Raw genomic sequence first — 17,717 nt, 5'->3', positions numbered from 1 at the left:
ACCGGAATATTTAATAAAAAGGGAGTTCATGGAATATTCAGTGTGTTTTATAGGCTAAAAGCCTACTTCCACTAAACTTAAATTTGATGTAAGAAGTCCCTTTAATACGATTTTAAAAACACTATATTAAATAATTACTCTAAATACTATTTGTACAATATTAGATTCATTTCAAAGATACAACGTTTATTCTGCTATGCAATATGTAGTAATCAAAAAAACCTGTGACTGTATTGTAGCTCACTCAAATTATCTACGTTTTTTTAGATCTCTAAATACAAGGTATTAATTGCCTTAGTTACACATTAGCCAGATTCTGCTGTCCTTCAGCTGAACTCCTGCTGCCCTAGCATACTTGTGGTTATGAAATACTTGTTACCTTCCACTAGGCAGCTGGTAAATACTTTTATAAAGGGCAGCTACACTTTTCATGATTTTGAAAAACTAACTATTTCCAGAATAGATTGGTCTATAAAAAGGTTATTTTCAGAGAAACTTAAAGAGTTGAACTTGTTTCTGTAAGGGGGAAAAAAAACTAGGAGAAGTGAAGTATTACTAAAACCACACACCCAAATCTGTGTAAACTTGTGGCAGTCAACTATTCTTAACATACCCACCTCCCTCTAACAGTTGGTGATCTATATGTGTGAGTATGCATGCACAATGAGACAGAACAAAAGGCAGACACAATTTTAATATAGGACTAAATATTACAAATGTTGTAGGTTATGAAAGGAATGAAATTAGTCGAGTAAAAGACGGTAGGTCTCCAATATCACTTTATATTTACACAACACCTTTCTTTCATCTCCAAGTGTTTTACAAACCACCAACACAGGAACCACTTCCACCACAAGTGAAATATAGCTATTTCTGGAATGGAATTTGGAAACCGTTCTCACAGCAACACTAAACAACAGTTTTAGACTGCTTGACTCTGCAACCTTAATATTCTTTTTAAAATAGTTAATCTATGTAATAATAAATATTGAAGATGATTACGTCAAAACTGCAATGGGCTTTGCATGCCCTCAGCTTTCCGGCAACTAGTAAGTAGTTCAGGAATCAGCCATGTCATTTGGTGACAAATTTCTAAATTATGAAATCAAATGCAAGAAGGTTGTTTCTATGAAGTGACTATGTTTTAAATGGAAATTAGCACAGCTTGTCTGTTTCAATATAGATTCTTTGGATTGTTTAGTGCTTCAATTGTTTTTATGGCATGGTATGTGTTTCAGTGGGCTTTGTCTAAAGAGGTAAAGATTAGAAATTAAAGTATTCTTCTAGTATAAAACTAAATCCATTAAAGTATTTGAATTCCCTTCTCCCATCCTTTTTGAAAGATTATGTGATGTTGGGAGTGTGAAAAGAACTTGTGTTAACTATATCAGGGCCCTCCCATGTACAAAAATGAAATTAAAGCACTAGATGTGTGCATATATTCCTTTGTGTACAAGTGACAACACATGCCTTTATGAGTAAATGCAGAGGATCAACAAAGAAGATATTACAGACTGTGCAAAAACACTAGACTGACACCATGGGCAGGACAAAAGATCATTTAAAAATAGGTGGTGTCTCAACACGAACTAAAATTGGCATCACCTATTTAACTGGCATCACTACATATTTTACTGGATAGTCATCTTCTACACATGTAACAAAAAATTACACCCTCTTTTCTTGTGCCAAAATCCATTTCAGACAAAAACCAGAAATGCCCAAGAGTACTGATACTCAAAGAACACACTAAAATATATTGTACAACTAAAGACAGATAAGCATACAAGATAAGAAATAATCCAAAATGTAACCATGAAACCCCTAGAATGTTCTCTAGAAGTATTATATTTAAACAAAGGTATATTCTGATGTTCCCCTGATAACAGAGGCTATTAGTATGGGCAAACTGTATACTTTATAAGCTGCTGAACCTAATATGGGTCACTCACATAAAGCAGTTGTTTAACAAGTATCTTGAAGTGCCAAGGTACTGAACATTTAAAAACCCCCCACTGTTTTACTCACTATTGTTTACCAGTTTCTTTGAAGTATGAAACAGAAAACATTGGACTTTTCCTCCCTATATACTCTAATTTGTTACCACAGGGTTGCTCATAATTGTGGGACTGCAATCAGATCTAGGCAGACGACCATTCTGCCTGCACAAAGTCACAATGAGTGAAAGAGGCTGTATACAGGCACACATCTGTCTGTGCAGACTGAACTGCAGAATCAGGGCCTAATTTTGCAATGTATAATACAATTTTACATTGGTTGTACTACTGCAGTGCTATTAACTGTTCCTATATGACATTTAAAACTTTTATACTCTTCACAGATTGTAAATGTTAACTGTTATTAATCACCAGTGGTAAATATTTTGTAACTTCTTCCCTCCTTCATTTTCCCCAGGTATGTCTTGACTTCTGTATATTTAAAAAATGAAACAAAAATCTTGGCTTTGATCATGTTTCTTTAAATTTCTGTTTGAGTCAAATAATTCAATGTCATTTGAATCCCAGGTAAATACTACCAATAGAAAATGTTTAAAAATTGGGCTAAAACTTTGCCTACTGTATAAGTTGTCAGCCTGGATACAGGTTTTATTTATTTTTTAAAAGCCAGTTTGAGATCAGCTTATTTTTCCCCGGTTTGTTAGTGGCAGAGTTATGTTGTGAAGCAAGTGCCCTGTTCTGAAAACAAAGAAGCAGGGATTGTGAAGTCAGCAGACACAGAACATTCAATCAGACAAGATGCAGACTAAAGGCAGAGCCAACAAGCAGAGAGGTGTGCACTTAGGAGCATGATTCTGACAGACTTGCAAAAGAAAAGATATCTAATCCCATCTAAGTACCGCAACATAAAATGGGGGGGAGGGGTGGGGGGAGGAGAAGTTGGAGAATAAAGTAAATTGGGGAAGTTAAGAGAACCTCAGTGATCCACTAGGAATGCAGAAGTACCACTGCAAAAGTTATTTTACTTTGGTCTAGTATCTTAAATTTATGAAAATAGAGCAGCTGATTTACTTTTGGGACATTATGACCTACATTAAAAATGGAATATTTCTGTTCACATGGCTCTAATCCCTTGATTTAACAAAAATTAACAAAGATTAAATACGTGAGCGTACTACTCAGCAGCCCAACATAAACTTAAAGATCCACAGCACTATGCAACTGCGCACGCACGCACACCCCCTACATGTGTAAGTCTTTCCCTATGACAATGTTCTCTTAACATTAAGTGATTTTTCTTACTATTTAAATATGAGTATATTTGGAGATCTTTAGTATTAGTTTGAAAAGCAGTGCTGAAGCTGGGTTTAGTCCCTGACAACTGTAGCAACCCTCAACAAGCATATACTAGTCCTGGATTCATTTTTGAGTAATAATTAAAAATCATATTGAATGATGTGGTGATTTTGTGATGTGTACACATAGGGACCAGAAGGAGACCACAGTAATTTTCACTTCTAACTAAAGTACTTTGTTCTGTGCAGGAAATATATTTACCACGCCTCTAAGAAACATTCTTTATGGATGTTCCAGAGAGCTATTCAATAATATATGTTAATATCCTACCTGCTTATGTGATGGCTGCTCTCTTGGCCAACATGCCAGGAATTGAACCAGGGACCTACAGACCTAAAAGTATGAGCTGCCAGCTCAAGCACAAGAGCAAAGGATGTTTCCATAGCTTAGGGCTGTAATAACTCATAACTTTTGTGCATCTGCAACTCACACACACACACACAAAGAAAAAGTTGTGTGCACCTGTGACCCAATTAACAAATGGCAAGTAAAAGTTTAAACCAGGGGTTCTCGAATTGGGGGTCAGGACCCCTCCAGGGATCACGAGGTTATTGGGGGGGAAGGGGTGTTGCAAGCTGTCAGCCCCCGTGCAGCCCATGGCTACACAGGACTGACAGCCAGAGCCTTTCAGAGCTGGGTGGCCAGAGAACAGCAACTGCTGGCCCGGTGCTCTGAGGGCAGCACCGCCCTCAGCAGCAGCACAGAAGTAAGTAGTGGCATGGCATTTGGGGGGGAGGGGGTCATCACTTTTTTGGGGAGGGGTCATCAGCCTGAAATATTTTCAAAGGGGGTCCCAGAAAAAAAAAGTTTGAGAACCTCTGGTTTAAGCCTAGCCACTGAAAAGCAGCTAGTGTGTGCTCAGTGAAGATTATAGCATGATGGATCCTATGAAAAAGTCCAATGAATAAGACATTTTCACTAATATTTACATTACAACCACTCACATGATATCTCTGTATTTCTTATATACAGCCAGAATCATACTTTTTTATTTGTTCTTAATAGCAGAAAAAACCAGAGAGAAAAAAATCAATCACCTCAAACCATGGACTTCTTTCTAAACAAATCCCTGTGGAAAGCTGACACCTCTAAATAGAGATCTGTATCAAATGACATCCAAAGGAATCTGATGAACACAATACAATCTGAGTGGAAGTTCCTGTGGTGGCAAGCTGAAGACAATGTCAGACAATGTACATTTCCTCATTTTGTGAATTACATCAGACTCAGTTTTATTTTAAGTGTATTGCACTCAATCCACTGATCAACTCAACTGTTGAAACTTCCAGACTACTGAGAAACCCCACTCACACCATTTTCTGGCTTCCTCTTACACTGCAATTTATGGATCTCAGGTTTACTCAACTTGAATCTACCACAGGCAGCAGAAAATTAAAGAGAAAAATCTGGCATAACATATCTGGGCACGGGGCAACGAAAGGGTGGGGATTTCATCATGCTGAAGGACCCCCAGACAGTACCTCTGTTGCCATATTCATCGGCTTGCTGTCTTAAAAGTCACACTATTTCTACACAGCCGAAGCATGCACACAGGTCTCCTGCTGTCCATTCACAGCGGAGTCAAATGGCAGCAGCGAGGCACGAACAATCGCTCCACACAGACACACGCAGGTGTCCTGCGGAACCGTTCAAAGTTCACTTGCTTGCCGGGGGGCAGCAGCTCCAGCTCCTGAGGCTGCCACGGCTTCAGGTAGAACCCTCCCCAGGCGCCGGGGCGGCTCAGTCCCGCCTCTCTTCCACACCCCATTAGCTCAGGGCGACACAAAGCGAAGCAATGTGGCTCCTATGGGGAGGGAGCTCCGGCGCTGCCGAACCGTCAGAGCAGGTGACTGACAGGAATCGTGAGCCCTATTCCTGGCGCGGCGCTGCCTCCGCCGGGCCCGAGGCAAGGCATTTCACCGCGGCTTACTCAGCGCCAGCCCGGGAGGGGAGTCGTGATGCTCCCCCGCCCCGGGCACGCGGAGGCTTGGCCCGGCACCGAGCGATCCCCGCCGCCCGGAGCCAAGCGGCGCCGGGTGATACTCACAGTCCAGGTGCTTCTTCTTGGGCCCCATCACTTCGTGAGTCGTCGCCTTGCAGACGGCTTTGGCGATGGCTGAGCCGGTGACACTGTGCTGGGCGGCCGCGATGCGGTCGGTGATCGACTGGCCCGACATCTTCCGCTCCGCCGGCCCCCCTCACCAGCCTCGGGTCCCCCCGGCCTGCCCCCCGTCTCCCGCACCGCACTGCACTGCACTCCACTCCCGCGAGCAGGCAGCCCGTCGCCTGGGAACCAAGGTCCCCGCGGCCCCCGCTGTACGCCGGCCGGAGGGGGTCCAGCAAGCCGCCACGGGCACCAGGCTACCCCAGCCCCCTGCCGCCTTCCCTGGGCTGCGCGCAGGGCCCGGCCCGAGTGGGCCGCGCTGCTCTCTGCAGGACGGGGGGGGCCCGAGGGGGCTCTCTCCGCCGCGCGCCCCGATCGCTCTCCTGCCCTGGGCTCGGCTCCGGCTTTTCCCTTCACATTTCCACTCCCAGACAAAATGGCGGCGGCTCCGCGTCGGCGGCGGCGTCACGTGACCCGGCGGCCGCCCCGCCCCGGCTCTCCCCTCCGCTCGGGTTAAGGTGGAACCGGCCGTGACGACCCGGAGTGGTGCTGGGGCCGGTGGTCGAGCTGACGCCGGGCCCTCGGACCTTCTCCAAAATACACCCGACATCCAGCTTGTCGGGGTGCTCCCAGAGAGGGGCCCCCCCAAATATACTCCTGCCCATCCTAGGGGGCCCCTCCCAAAAGTGTATCCATCCAGCCCCCCAGGGGACTCCAGGAGCCCCCCCCCCAGTAATACCCCAAATCCAGGCCCCCTCAGAGACAATCACTACAGCATATGGTAACTTGTTTAAATTAACCTGGGCCTCTTCCCCCCATCTCCTGGCCAGAGCAGCAGAAAGTGGTGCCAGGGGAGGTCTTCTAATCTCTGCCCCCTGAAGCTTTTCCAGGAGAGGAAACGTGATTGCATTTTGTTCTGCACTGCGCCAGCTGGGGGGTGGCCTTTTGTGATCTGAACCCAGGCACGCAATAAACCAGTGTGTTTGCTGGGACTGGGAGACAGAGTCATGGGTGCAACATCCACTTAAACCATTGTCCGGTCAAGTGCTGGCGAAGGAGGCATGGGTTTTGTAAAGGGATCTGGGGTGTGCTACTGATCTCGATGTTTTGGAGGACCTATTAGATTTTCAAGAGTCCACCCACCCTATGTCATGCACAATTTAAAAAAATCCCCCAAATCTCAGAAATTTGAGTCATGGAAATGGATCAGGTCAGGATGTGGCTCATGGCTTGAATTGTAGTTTCAGACTGCCTCCGCACACCAGTCATGAAATGATGCTTGCCCTGATGTGGCATGAAGATGTTGCAATGCTGTGTTCACAGTGTTGCAGTTAGTGATCCTGCAGGGAAACTTAGAAAAGATGGCAAAGCTCCTCCAAGGAAAAAAAAAAAGTCCTTTTTCTTAGCTCTCTTGTCTGCTCTCCTCATCTGATTTTTGCTCCTCATGGGTTAAAAAAAGAAAAAAAACCCTGCTTGCTGCTGTCATTCTGTTTCCTGCTGTGGATGAGGGAAGTATTACAAAACACTAGTGAAAGTACAACTGTGCATTGTCAAAGTGATGGAAGAGGTGACCTAACAGGTCTTATTTGCATCTCTAATTTCTGTGGGTCAAGTTCACCCAGCTATATCTGTGCAACACCATTGTCTTCAGTGGAGTTGTACTGATATAAAAGGGGAGACTTTGACCTGAACACATTTGGATCCCTTGGTAGGCTCTTTCCTGTGATCCTATTATGAGTCTCTGTATGATCAAAAATACTAAGAGCTTCATGCGTGATTCCTTCACAGAGGGCATAAATTGAGTCATGGAGACTGAAAACCTTTCTTTAACCACAGTGGAAGCTATCTGACATTGGCTTGACTATGAGGATGTGTTCTGTTTCTTTAAAATTTTAACTGGAAGCCAAACAGGATGGGAGCTAGATGGGGATAGATCTAGTCAGAAAAGAAGAAAAATGGTAGTTTAACTGCATATGTACGTTCAGTTCTTTGATGAGGCAGCCAAGAGGAGAGCAGTTACTGCCAAGTGTGATGGTGTTTTTTTTGTGATATGGACACCTGTCCATTAGCAGCTGGACTGTGTCCAAAGACTCATTTTAGATGTGTTACCAATCAACCATGAATCAGATAGTAATGATATTTGGCCACTGGATTTAAACAGTCTAGAAATGATAGGCTGTGTAACTCATTAGCAACTCCCTTGAACCATCCATTCTTGCTGTCTTTATACCAGGTGGTCAGCTGGCTAAAATATTGCAGAGGGTTGGGTGGAACTCTAAAAATAAACCAGGGCCTGAAATTCACCAGTCTAGTTTGTGGGGGGTTTGGACCACTTTCTATGGGTCAGCTAGTTGTGATTTTGAAAGACTGTCTTGGACACTTTACTGTCTATATCTATAAACATGGCAGCTCTTGGAGTAAGACAAGAGAGAAGAAGCAGGTCTTTGAAGATAATCTCTGATTCAGGATCTGCTCCTCCCACTCCAATGGTAGTCGGTGATAAAACTCCCATTGATTTGAGTGGGAGTGGGCCCCCAGAGCAAAATGAGTAATTTACTTTTTTTGGCCATTTTAGTGAGCAGAAAAAGGTACTTATTGCTTTTACAAAGAAATCAGACTGTAGCATATTACCGAAAATTGCTCATCACAGCTGAAGTGCAGCAGAAGACAAAAATAATTTTAAATTCTGACGTTAGGCTGAGGGGGACACCCTTCCTCCCTATAAAACAAATGTTCGTTGCTGTTTTCTCTGCAGCTCCATGTGTTCATCCAAGCATATGTTGTGACTGACGGATATGGCAATTTCCTGAAATATCCTTGAAAGCTCTTATTGTATTAAGTTTATGTGTTATTGTGGGCTGGGATTATATGTAACCTCTCTAGGGGAAAGATGTGACAGTTGTGAGACCTGGGAGTTCAAAAGACTATATTGAAAAGGTGCCAAATAAGCACGGGCTTTTGGGACAATAAGTATTAAGTGGATTTCCTGGGGAATCCCTAGGAAGAGGTTAATCAAATCCCCTACTCTGGTTATGCAAAAGCCCAGACTTTCGAAGATATGCCTTAAGGAGAGGGGTTTTGTCTGCTGATCATGTATTACAGAAGGCCAAGATCAAAGGCCCAAGCTGTATAAAGAATTGGCTGACTGGCCCAGTCTCAGTTCTGGGTGTAAATGGTTATAAACTTGTAACCATTGGGAAAACCCAGTTGTGGGTTTTGAAGGACTGAAACCTACCAGAGTTCTAGGTTGGAGTTGGTTGACCATTGATAAATGTTTTAGAATGTGTGTAGGTTTTTTTATTGCTTTAATATATTTTCTCTGGCCTGCTTTTACTGTAAGAATAAATGTGCTTGCTTAGAAGGAGCTGTGTGGTAACTTATAACTGAGGGCAATATTCTGCTCATGGTCTTTGGAGATAAACCATGGGTCAGCCCTGTAGCCAATCTGGCTTGTTGAGGATATCACAGGGTAAACCAGAGAGCTATGGAGTCTTCCTCTGAGTCCCATGGTGACTAGGTATAACCGTCACACCAGGAATTATTTGTTTTTCAATTGTGCCTTGACGCTTCAGTCAGGATTGAGGCTCTATTATGCTAACTAACTCTTCAAACACCTGGTAAGAGACAGTCCCTGCTCTGAAATTTACATTCAAAATAAGGGTCACCAGAATGGCTATTTAGAAAACATTTATGTATTTGTCTATAAAATAATCCATGCAAAGCACATTGTGAAAGCAGCATGACATTGCAGCAGAGTTATTAGCAGTCCTGTGATCCAATGCATGTGTAGGGAGAAAATGTTCCAACTCTTTTATAAGAAAAGAAAAAAAAATAGAATTCCTGCCATAGGTGAAAGATTAATATAACCCAAGGGCATAAATGCACTAAAAACATGATCACTGCTGTTAATGATGACAAACACTTCCTGCAGGAAAAAAAAAATTAAGAAATCTTCTTTAGTCCTTCTGGCAACTGGTAATCTCAAGCTGCCTTGGTTTTGCCTTGAGACTGGTGCTGCTGAGAAAAAGCTTGAATCATCAAGGTCCAAATGGTGCACTGAAAGGAAATACGCCTTAGTATTTACATTACCATGGGTGTATTTTCTTTTATCCAGTTGTATTTCTTAGCTTCTGCATTTATTTGTTCAGCATATTGTGTGTGTGTGTTTTAAAGGATACAGATGTTTTAAATTATGCTAATAAATTATTATTGCATGATTATTAAATTACACCATTGCTTTATAAAGGAAAGGGTGGTAACTTTTAAAAAAAACCATTTAAGAGAATCTGGCATAAGTTTAACTCTGAACAGATTTGGGATGTTCCACTGTTCAAGTAAGCGTTTTTCCAATTTACCACAGATCCTGTGGTCAATGGAACCTTTAACATGAAAAAAAATGGAGGACCTGGCCTTGATGAGCAAGTGAAAGCATAAATAGAAAGGGTGCGTGGATCACACTACTTTGTCTGTAAACCATTGATCCCAAGATGCACTTCTACATCTGTGACATAATTCAGATAATTTTGCTAGTAAACTGGAGATATTTGAATGGGTGAAATTCTATACCTGTAGGATCACATAAGCAGGAAGGTAAACAAAGTTACCACAAAGGTAGAGTGATATGGAGAACTCATCACAGTTAAGGACATCCAACCAAGTATAATGAAGGGCAAATGTTTGACAACCTACAGTGTATAGTGATAAAGAAGAATATTAAAAAGTGCACACGCATGTGTTGTGGTGTGAGGTTGCATTGTGCTGCCATGACAATGACAATTTCAGTTAACTGCAGATTTATGTAAAGTTTGAGGGAAATCATGCCAAAGCACCCAAGCCTAAAACCTACCTTCAATCAAAACCTTGATGACAGTCCCTTCACCATCCTCATCATTGAAAAAAATTCCTCAGAAAAAAAATTGCAGTTGCTGAGTTTGAAGTCTTATGAAAACAATACAGTGCTCTAGCAATGGCCCAAAATACTGAGGGCAAAATTCACTGTAGTTTAGAGGGCCAACAGAAGGTGTGGGGAGTATTAAGCCTCACCAGACCATGCTGAGATGGGACAAAACCTTTTATCCAACTCCTCTGAACATTGGTGGTTCAAATAAAGGAATTCTATATCCCAATCAGCCATGTTTCTGGGGTTATGTTTGCAACAAAACACAAAACCTGGTGTCTTTGACTCTATTTATTTTTAAAGAGCTAAGAATATCTAAAATGTCTGTGGTACTTCCAATACATAGCAGTATGTGGGTTATGGTAGGCCACATATTAACTTTCTCAGCTTTTGTCCTATGAGGAAAAATCGTGCTTCACTCACTGTTTACTTAGACAAAACTCTCATTGACAAATAATGGGAGTTGCGCCTGAGTGAGGATCTCAGGAATTCTCTGTAGTGTTGCAGTTGGGAATTTTCAGTATCATAGAATTCGATGGGTTCAGCCTTTGCAATGATTATTGTTGCAATGTGTAAAAGCAATTTGTATAATTCCTTTTGTGAAGAAAGAAAAAAAAATGTAGTTAAGCCATGCTTGCAAATGTCATAGTAGACAAGAAGTGAGCCTGTCCTTAGATCTCCAGCTATGGAAGCTGTTTTGTAGTTCTTTGCTTCAAACCTTGGCTCTCTTTTAGTGTCAGCAACACACACAGTGGACAGAATTTTTGTATAATTTCTAAAATGCCTCCAGGTAAGGCACTTTCGATTCAGTCAATCAAAGTTTGTATTTTATAATGTTGAGCACTTAACCACAAGCCCTTAAACTTGCATCTTTTTGACTTTAGTTGTGAGCCTTCAAATTTAAACCCTATTTAAAAAATACTACAGCATGCTGTAAATACTGCAGTATAATTATTTTAATATGTAGCATTCTGAACTATTACTTTAATAAGGAAGCCCACCAAAAGATGTGATTGTATCAGTTTATAAGAACATATAACACAGCAAAAGTAGATAGATTAATTTTCTATCAGGTCTGTGCTTTTGAGATGAACAAAGCCATGGCCAGTTTGGTATCTAACCCCAATAAAAAGACTTTTGAACTCTACAGGTCCAGAATGTCTCCAATCTGAAACATACAGTCAGTATGCAAACAGAGTTCTCAGACTTTGTACATTACACTACTTCCCTGTAATTTTAAAACTGTAGATTTAGGCCAGCATTCCCAAGCCTGGGTGTCTAAAGTAAAGGGATATATTGCCTTTCTAAATGAGCAGAATTCTTTGAGAATGTTGGCAAAATAGTGGCTAACAGCCAGCCAAACAGGTTGATATAATTAATTTGGACTTTTAAAAGAGTTGGATTAGGTCCTTCACAAAAGGGTTTTAGGGACACTTATACATACCCATTTAACCGTACTATTTACAGAGTCATTCAGCTTAACTACCCTTCTCCCTAGGGATGGAGAGGGTCTCTCTACACAAAGCACTTCCTTTATCAGGCTCAGCTAGCCTGCACCAGCACTTCCTTGGTGTGCTCTTTTATTCAGTCTCCTGGTTAATAGGCTCATTAGCTACCCAGCCCCAATCTGATCTAGTGATCAGGAAACCCTCTCCTTAATCAGGCTGTCCCCTGGGGCCTAATTGGTTAAACCAGAGTGCTGATTCAGGTGCTGATTCCCAGCACTCCGTCACAGACAGTCAGAGATAGTTGGTGTTTACATTAGTTTTTAAAAGAATATGTAATGTGTTACAAATGGATGCATTTAATGTGTCCCTCTGCCCCACCCTTCATATGTTCCTTGTTTTATTAGATTATGTAAACTCTTCAGGACAAGGTCTGTGTCTTCCTGTGCATTCAGACAATGCTTAGCATTGTGTGGACACCACCAGAATAAAAATAATAAAAATGGTGATGGCAGTGAATCCATTAGTAGCAGTAAATACAATGTAACTCCAAATTTACCGCAGTGTAAGGAAAAAGCAGTTTGATTCATTCTCTGTGTGATGATAACACTTTGTCTCTTTTTCTTGGGAAGGAAAACTAATCTGATTATTCTTAAAGTAAAAATAATCCATACTGACACTTCTTGTGCCTTTTTTTTAACTTAGAGTGAGCATTGGCTTTGATGCTGAGCACCCAATGTGCAATTCCATGGTACTGATTGACAAAGGAATAATTCCTCTTCTTTTATTAAACTAAACGACTGCTGCCTCATTAGAAAACAGGCTGACATACTCTCCTATGTATTGAACAGAATATGTTTTAGGTAATGCAGCGATTAGGCAATAACACTTATTTACAGTATTGGCTCTCTTTGTAGTATTATTCAGAGAATAGTGAACATGCCGCCTCACATGGCGTGGATTGATTAGTGAAAGATGCTTCAAATGGCATTCTGTTCTAACACTTCTCACCTTTTAGGATCAACTGTAATACTCCTGACCTCATTTCATCAAGAGTAGCAGAGTCACCATTCACAGGTTCCCTCTTGACCTTTCCTGTCTTTCACACTGTACATGATATTTATAGCAATGGGAAAATAGCAGCATGTTAGCTTGAGGAGGTACAACTGAACAGTACATTTAATAAAAAGTCAAAACAATTACTAACTTTAAAAGATTAAGGGTGAGTGAATCATGAATGAAAGTCAGTGCCTCTTCCTGAGTCTTCAGATAAACTTGGATTAAAAAGGATGCCACTGTCATATCTTCTAGGTCCAGTCCTTTGACAATTCTCTGCAATTTACTCAGAACTAATGGGTTCTTGGGGATATGACATAAGGAACAAAGTGGATGGACAATATGACAGGGTTTTTTTTTCCATCTGTAGGATTCTGTGAGACTATTATAAATCTGACAGGAATGAAAGTTACATGTTGTGGAAGAAAGAGTATAGCTTTCCTAACTTGCCATGATAGTGGCTGGTAGTTTAAGCAGAGGAACAGAGATGTGAAGAAATGTGAAGACACAGAGAACAAAAAAGGTCATATTAGAGACTGTGGACAGGGAACTACAAAGTATTACTGGCCAGTAAGCACAGGGTATTCGCTTATCCTGGAGTGCCATAAATCAGCCTTCCCTCTTCATATAGAGTCTCCTGGTTGCTGAATTGGAGTGGGCAGGGAACACATTTCTATGAGGATGGTTTCTATAGTGTGTGTGGTGGAATAGGAGGTGTAGGAGCTGCAAGCAAATCACTGCAGGAGAGGAGAGTAGGACAGCCAGCTGCATCTGAAGATACAGGAGAGATGAAGCCAACTGACTTCTCTTGAATGTGTGGCGTGGGGAGGCTGCCCCCTACGGAAGATAAAAGGGGTCCTACTACTTTCTGGGGCAGAAAAGGCTATTCCCTAGCTCATAGTTTTGTGTGTCTTTGAGTTTTAGGAGTTGGAGCTTCAAAGTAAAAGCAAGAAGTAGGGGCTACAAATCCCCATGCATCCAAAATGAATAAAATATTCACGTTAACCCCTGTGAAAAGAAGCTGCTGAACTTCCTACAACTCTAAAAGACACGAAGGAGAGAGAGGCTGGAAAAGTGAACTCAACATAGATAATAATGTAAAGAAGAACCAGAGAGAATATAGATGAGAGCCAAAATAAGGAAAATGAAGTTATTTAAAGTACAGCAGCTGACAGACAAACATAGGCTGTGTGACACATCACAGCCATTCCACCTTAAAAGCCTGAGGGTGTTAGCTGATCAGTGTTATACAGATGCTGTTCAGCAAACCTCTAAATATATTAAGGGATGATCCAGAGTTACAGTATTTGGCACTACAGCTGAGTAGAGTGAGATATTGCTCAGTGTGTTATCTATCCAGAGCAAAGTATCCTAGAAACATTTTGGTGAACTAAAAGCAATTTGCACTAGTATGACCTAAATATCCAGATAATCAAATACACATGCTTCCTCCTGTTTAGTATTCAAATTGGTGTGTTTTATTTGCCAGCTCACGCAGGCAGGCGGCTGATGAGATGAAAAGTATGAACGGTACCATCGCTTCAGGCAAACAGGAAATGACAACCACTGTTATTTGCAAATTACCTATGCAAACAGCACAAGTGTAAGAATGAAGTATGGCCAGTGTAATTTACTGTTCTGATCAAGAAACAGTAATTAGATTTGTTATAATTGGCACAGCTTGCCACAATGTCAAGTAACTTTTGTTTTAATCTTCCAGGTTTGGAATAGAAGCAGCTGCAAGTTCATGCAAAATGTCATTAAAGAAAATTGTACAGAGAGCAGGCCGGATTCTACTCTCCCATGTGTGCACCTGTAACACCACTGACTTCAGAGGGATTGTAGTGATACAGCTGAAAGCAGAATGTTAGCCTATGAACTTGGGTTTAAAGAAAGGTTAAAATCAAATGCCAAGGACAAGATTCAGGGCTCAGTCCTACAAAGTGCTGATCAGTCTGCTCTCAGTCAAGCGAAACACTTAAACACGTTTTTCCAATAGCAAACATAAAATTAAAAAAAAAAAGAGATGCTTCATTCTTTTCCTCCATGCTATCACCACATTCTTCAGTATATCAGCCATCGTCACAACTAAAGAGAGTCCATCAAATGAAAAGATAATGAACTAACTAAAAACCCTAAGAGGGTACAAGAGGAGCAACCAAGGCCTCCTTATTTGCCTTGGCAGAATAAAGGTTGAGAGACATTCACTTTCAGTTCACCATGGTCCTGATTGATCAGGGCAATAGTTTTTAAGCATTATTGCCAATAAAAGTCAATATGAAGTTGGTATGACATGATACAGCCAGAAGAGCTTTGCTGTCTCCTACTGATAAGCAGCAGCAATTTGCTAACGAGGTAATGATATTAAAAGCGTTTTCTTTTTTCCTCTAATTGAGCTGGTATCAGTGAGGCCAAGAGGTCCAGCTCCTCAACAGTATTGAGGAGCTTAACTTCCTTGATTTCAATGGGAGGTAGGCATCTAAACACCTTGGAGGATCTGGGCCTAAGTCTTCTGATAGACCGCAGGGTACCAAGATGCTTGTCAGGTCTTTGGGCCAAAGTAAGATGGGCTGTTTAAGATAGTGTAAATGGATTCCCTTACTCTCAGACTCCCATATGCTCAGTTAGTGTAGAACTACTTCCAATTAGTGTAGATACTTTAAGCTATTTACAGCCACCTACCAATATGTAAATGAGCAACAGGAAGATTAAGAGGCTGTAATTTACATTCCAAGGAGCTGAAATGAGTACTTTACAGAGAGGTAGGAGTGTCTTTACCTTGCACAGTCCTCATTAGGTGCTTTTCTTGCCACACTCTTCTTTTTGGTCCCTCTATACCAATTTCAACTTGATTACATTCACCTCTGAACTTGGGCCTTTGAATGTTTGTGTATTGCACATGCAGGAAGTAAGCATCATAGCAGGAAGTGGTCAAACTATTATTTTACAATCGAGTTGCAAAGCCTACTGAACATGTCTCAAATCAACTGCTGATCTGGTTCCTGATTTGCAGCATTGTTTCATCTGTCTAGAAAACTATTGTGTCAACATTTTCCAAGTAAAATATTCAGCCTAGTTGAAGAACAAACAACATGGCTAGCAAGGACCTCTGTTTTTTAGACTTGGCCATGGCAGCTATTAATTTCAGAAATAAAAGAAACCCTCGACCTATGCTCCACCCCAGTGCTTACAAATACTATATTTTAGTAACAACTTCCTAGTGAGTGTATTTTATCCTGAGCCTTTTTGCTTGTTTTTGATGTAAGCAAGGTCTGAGTGGCACTCCCCCTGCTCAGCAGCTGAACAGGGGGGCGGCACTTTATTTGCATGGGCTTTGTATTTGCACAAGTACAGTTAAGTACGCAGCATATTGCATAAGCACAGTAGGTGCTGAGCATGATGGGAAATGGTCAGTATGTCTGGTATTGTGTTACAAATCACTTTTGTGTTAACTGCAGGAGTAATGAAATGTCCTTCGATTGTACGAACAAATGGCAGCAGATCTGTGTTTAGCCTGTTCTGATGAAAAAATCACTCTCATCTAAACAGAGCCCAACAAGGGTGGCGGATGGATGTTCCAGCATTGTAAGGGCAGTAGGGAGGGGGTGAGAAATTTCATGTGGAGATTGCAATAACCCTGGCAAAGGGCTACTCTCAGGTATGGATTGACTATCTCCTACCACTGTTAAAAGGTAGAAATAATGATTCCTTTTGGCGTCTTTTTTTTTTGGTTGAAAACAGGGACATTGCTCCTCTGTCAGCAGGTTTTCCCTGAGTTGAAAGCTGCAATTCACTACAAATGAAATCACTAGAGGAACTGGGAAACCTTGACTGACAACCACCAGAGAGGAGCCAGGAGCGGTCGGTGTCTGCAGATGGTGGGAGCCAGTAGTGGGGACTCAGCGAGGCCCAGAAGTGGCAGGAGACAGCAGCAAAGAGGGCCTGGTCAAGCCCATGTCTGGCAGGAGCCTGCAGAAGGGGTCTGGCTGAACCCCCAACTGAGAGGTGGACACTGCAACTACGACAGTCAGTACAGGGGAAAGCAAGAAGGGAGAGGAGAAGGACATGCCCCCGTATTCTGCGGTGGGTTTGGCTCATTGAGTTAAATTCTGTTTGCACTGGTTCCATAACCAGTGCTATGTTACCTCCTTCCAGTTATGAAAAGGTTTACTTTCTACACTCAGACTCTGTGCTTGTGAGAGGGGAAGTATTGCCTTTTGGGGGTGCCCAGGTGTGTGATTTCCCAGGTGACTGGGTGGGGGCTCGAGCCGATTTGGTGTTGTATCATTGACAGGAACCCCTAGATATAGAACCCGGCCCTTTGCTGCTGCCAGCTCTGCCTGGCAGAAGGGTTACATTGTAAACATAATTTTTTTTCACATGCTGAGGAGTTTTGAAAGGCTATCGGTGCATATGTAGTATGAGAGGCACTTTTGGAAGCACAGCAGTGCCTAACTCCCATTGAAATCAATGGGTGTTGGTACCTAGGTACCTTTGAAAATCCCACTAGACACCTATCTCTGTCTTTAGATCCCTAAATCCCTTAAAAAAATCTGTCCGTTAGGAGCCTAAGCCCCTTTGACTTTCAGTGAGACTCAGGATCCTCAGTGCTCAGTTCACTTTTGAAAATAGGACTTAGGCTCCCAAGTCACTTAGGGATTTTTGAAAATGTCATCTTAAAATCTTTTCCTCTCCTCAAACAAGTGTGAGGAAAACAGGCAACAGAAAATAAAATAAATTAAAAAAAGCTAAAAATAATGTTGGCATTAACAAGCTGTGTATGAATTCACTGCTCAGTCAATTATTTGCTGTTGCACCCTAATTATTTGTAGACAATTGAGATTGCAAACTTTTCAGGACAGGGACCCTGTCTGCTTATTTTCCTCTAAAGCACCTAGTGA

The 17,717-nt window shown here is 41.9% G+C and overlaps 1 protein-coding gene and 1 long non-coding RNA gene across 3 annotated transcripts in view; one reads left to right on the top strand and one right to left on the bottom strand.

The window, feature by feature from the left end:
• The window catches only part of LOC137153133 (phosphatidylinositol-binding clathrin assembly protein-like), a 42,635-nt gene extending 36,789 nt beyond the window's left edge, over positions 1–5,846 (bottom strand). For both annotated transcript variants that reach the window (XM_067548204.1, XM_067548205.1), the window contains exon 1: positions 5,362–5,846. In XM_067548204.1, the coding sequence (XP_067404305.1) occupies positions 5,362–5,491 (130 nt within the window). In that variant the 5' untranslated portion in view covers positions 5,492–5,846. The remainder of the gene's footprint in view (positions 1–5,361) is intronic.
• Positions 5,847–14,154: 8,308 nt separating this feature from the next.
• Positions 14,155–15,421, top strand: LOC137153913 (uncharacterized). The gene is made up of 2 exons (XR_010919946.1): positions 14,155–14,419; positions 14,537–15,421. It is a non-coding gene; the product is annotated as an uncharacterized lncRNA (long non-coding RNA).
• The last annotated feature ends 2,296 nt before the right edge of the window (positions 15,422–17,717 follow it).

Source organism: Emydura macquarii, unplaced genomic scaffold (genome assembly GCF_026122565.2).
Source record: "Emydura macquarii macquarii isolate MOO-44397 ecotype Brisbane River unplaced genomic scaffold, CSIRO-AGI_Emac_v2 contig_1253, whole genome shotgun sequence".
In the NCBI taxonomy this organism is placed as follows: domain Eukaryota; kingdom Metazoa; phylum Chordata; order Testudines; family Chelidae; genus Emydura; species Emydura macquarii.
This window is presented reverse-complemented; position numbering and strand designations above follow the sequence as displayed.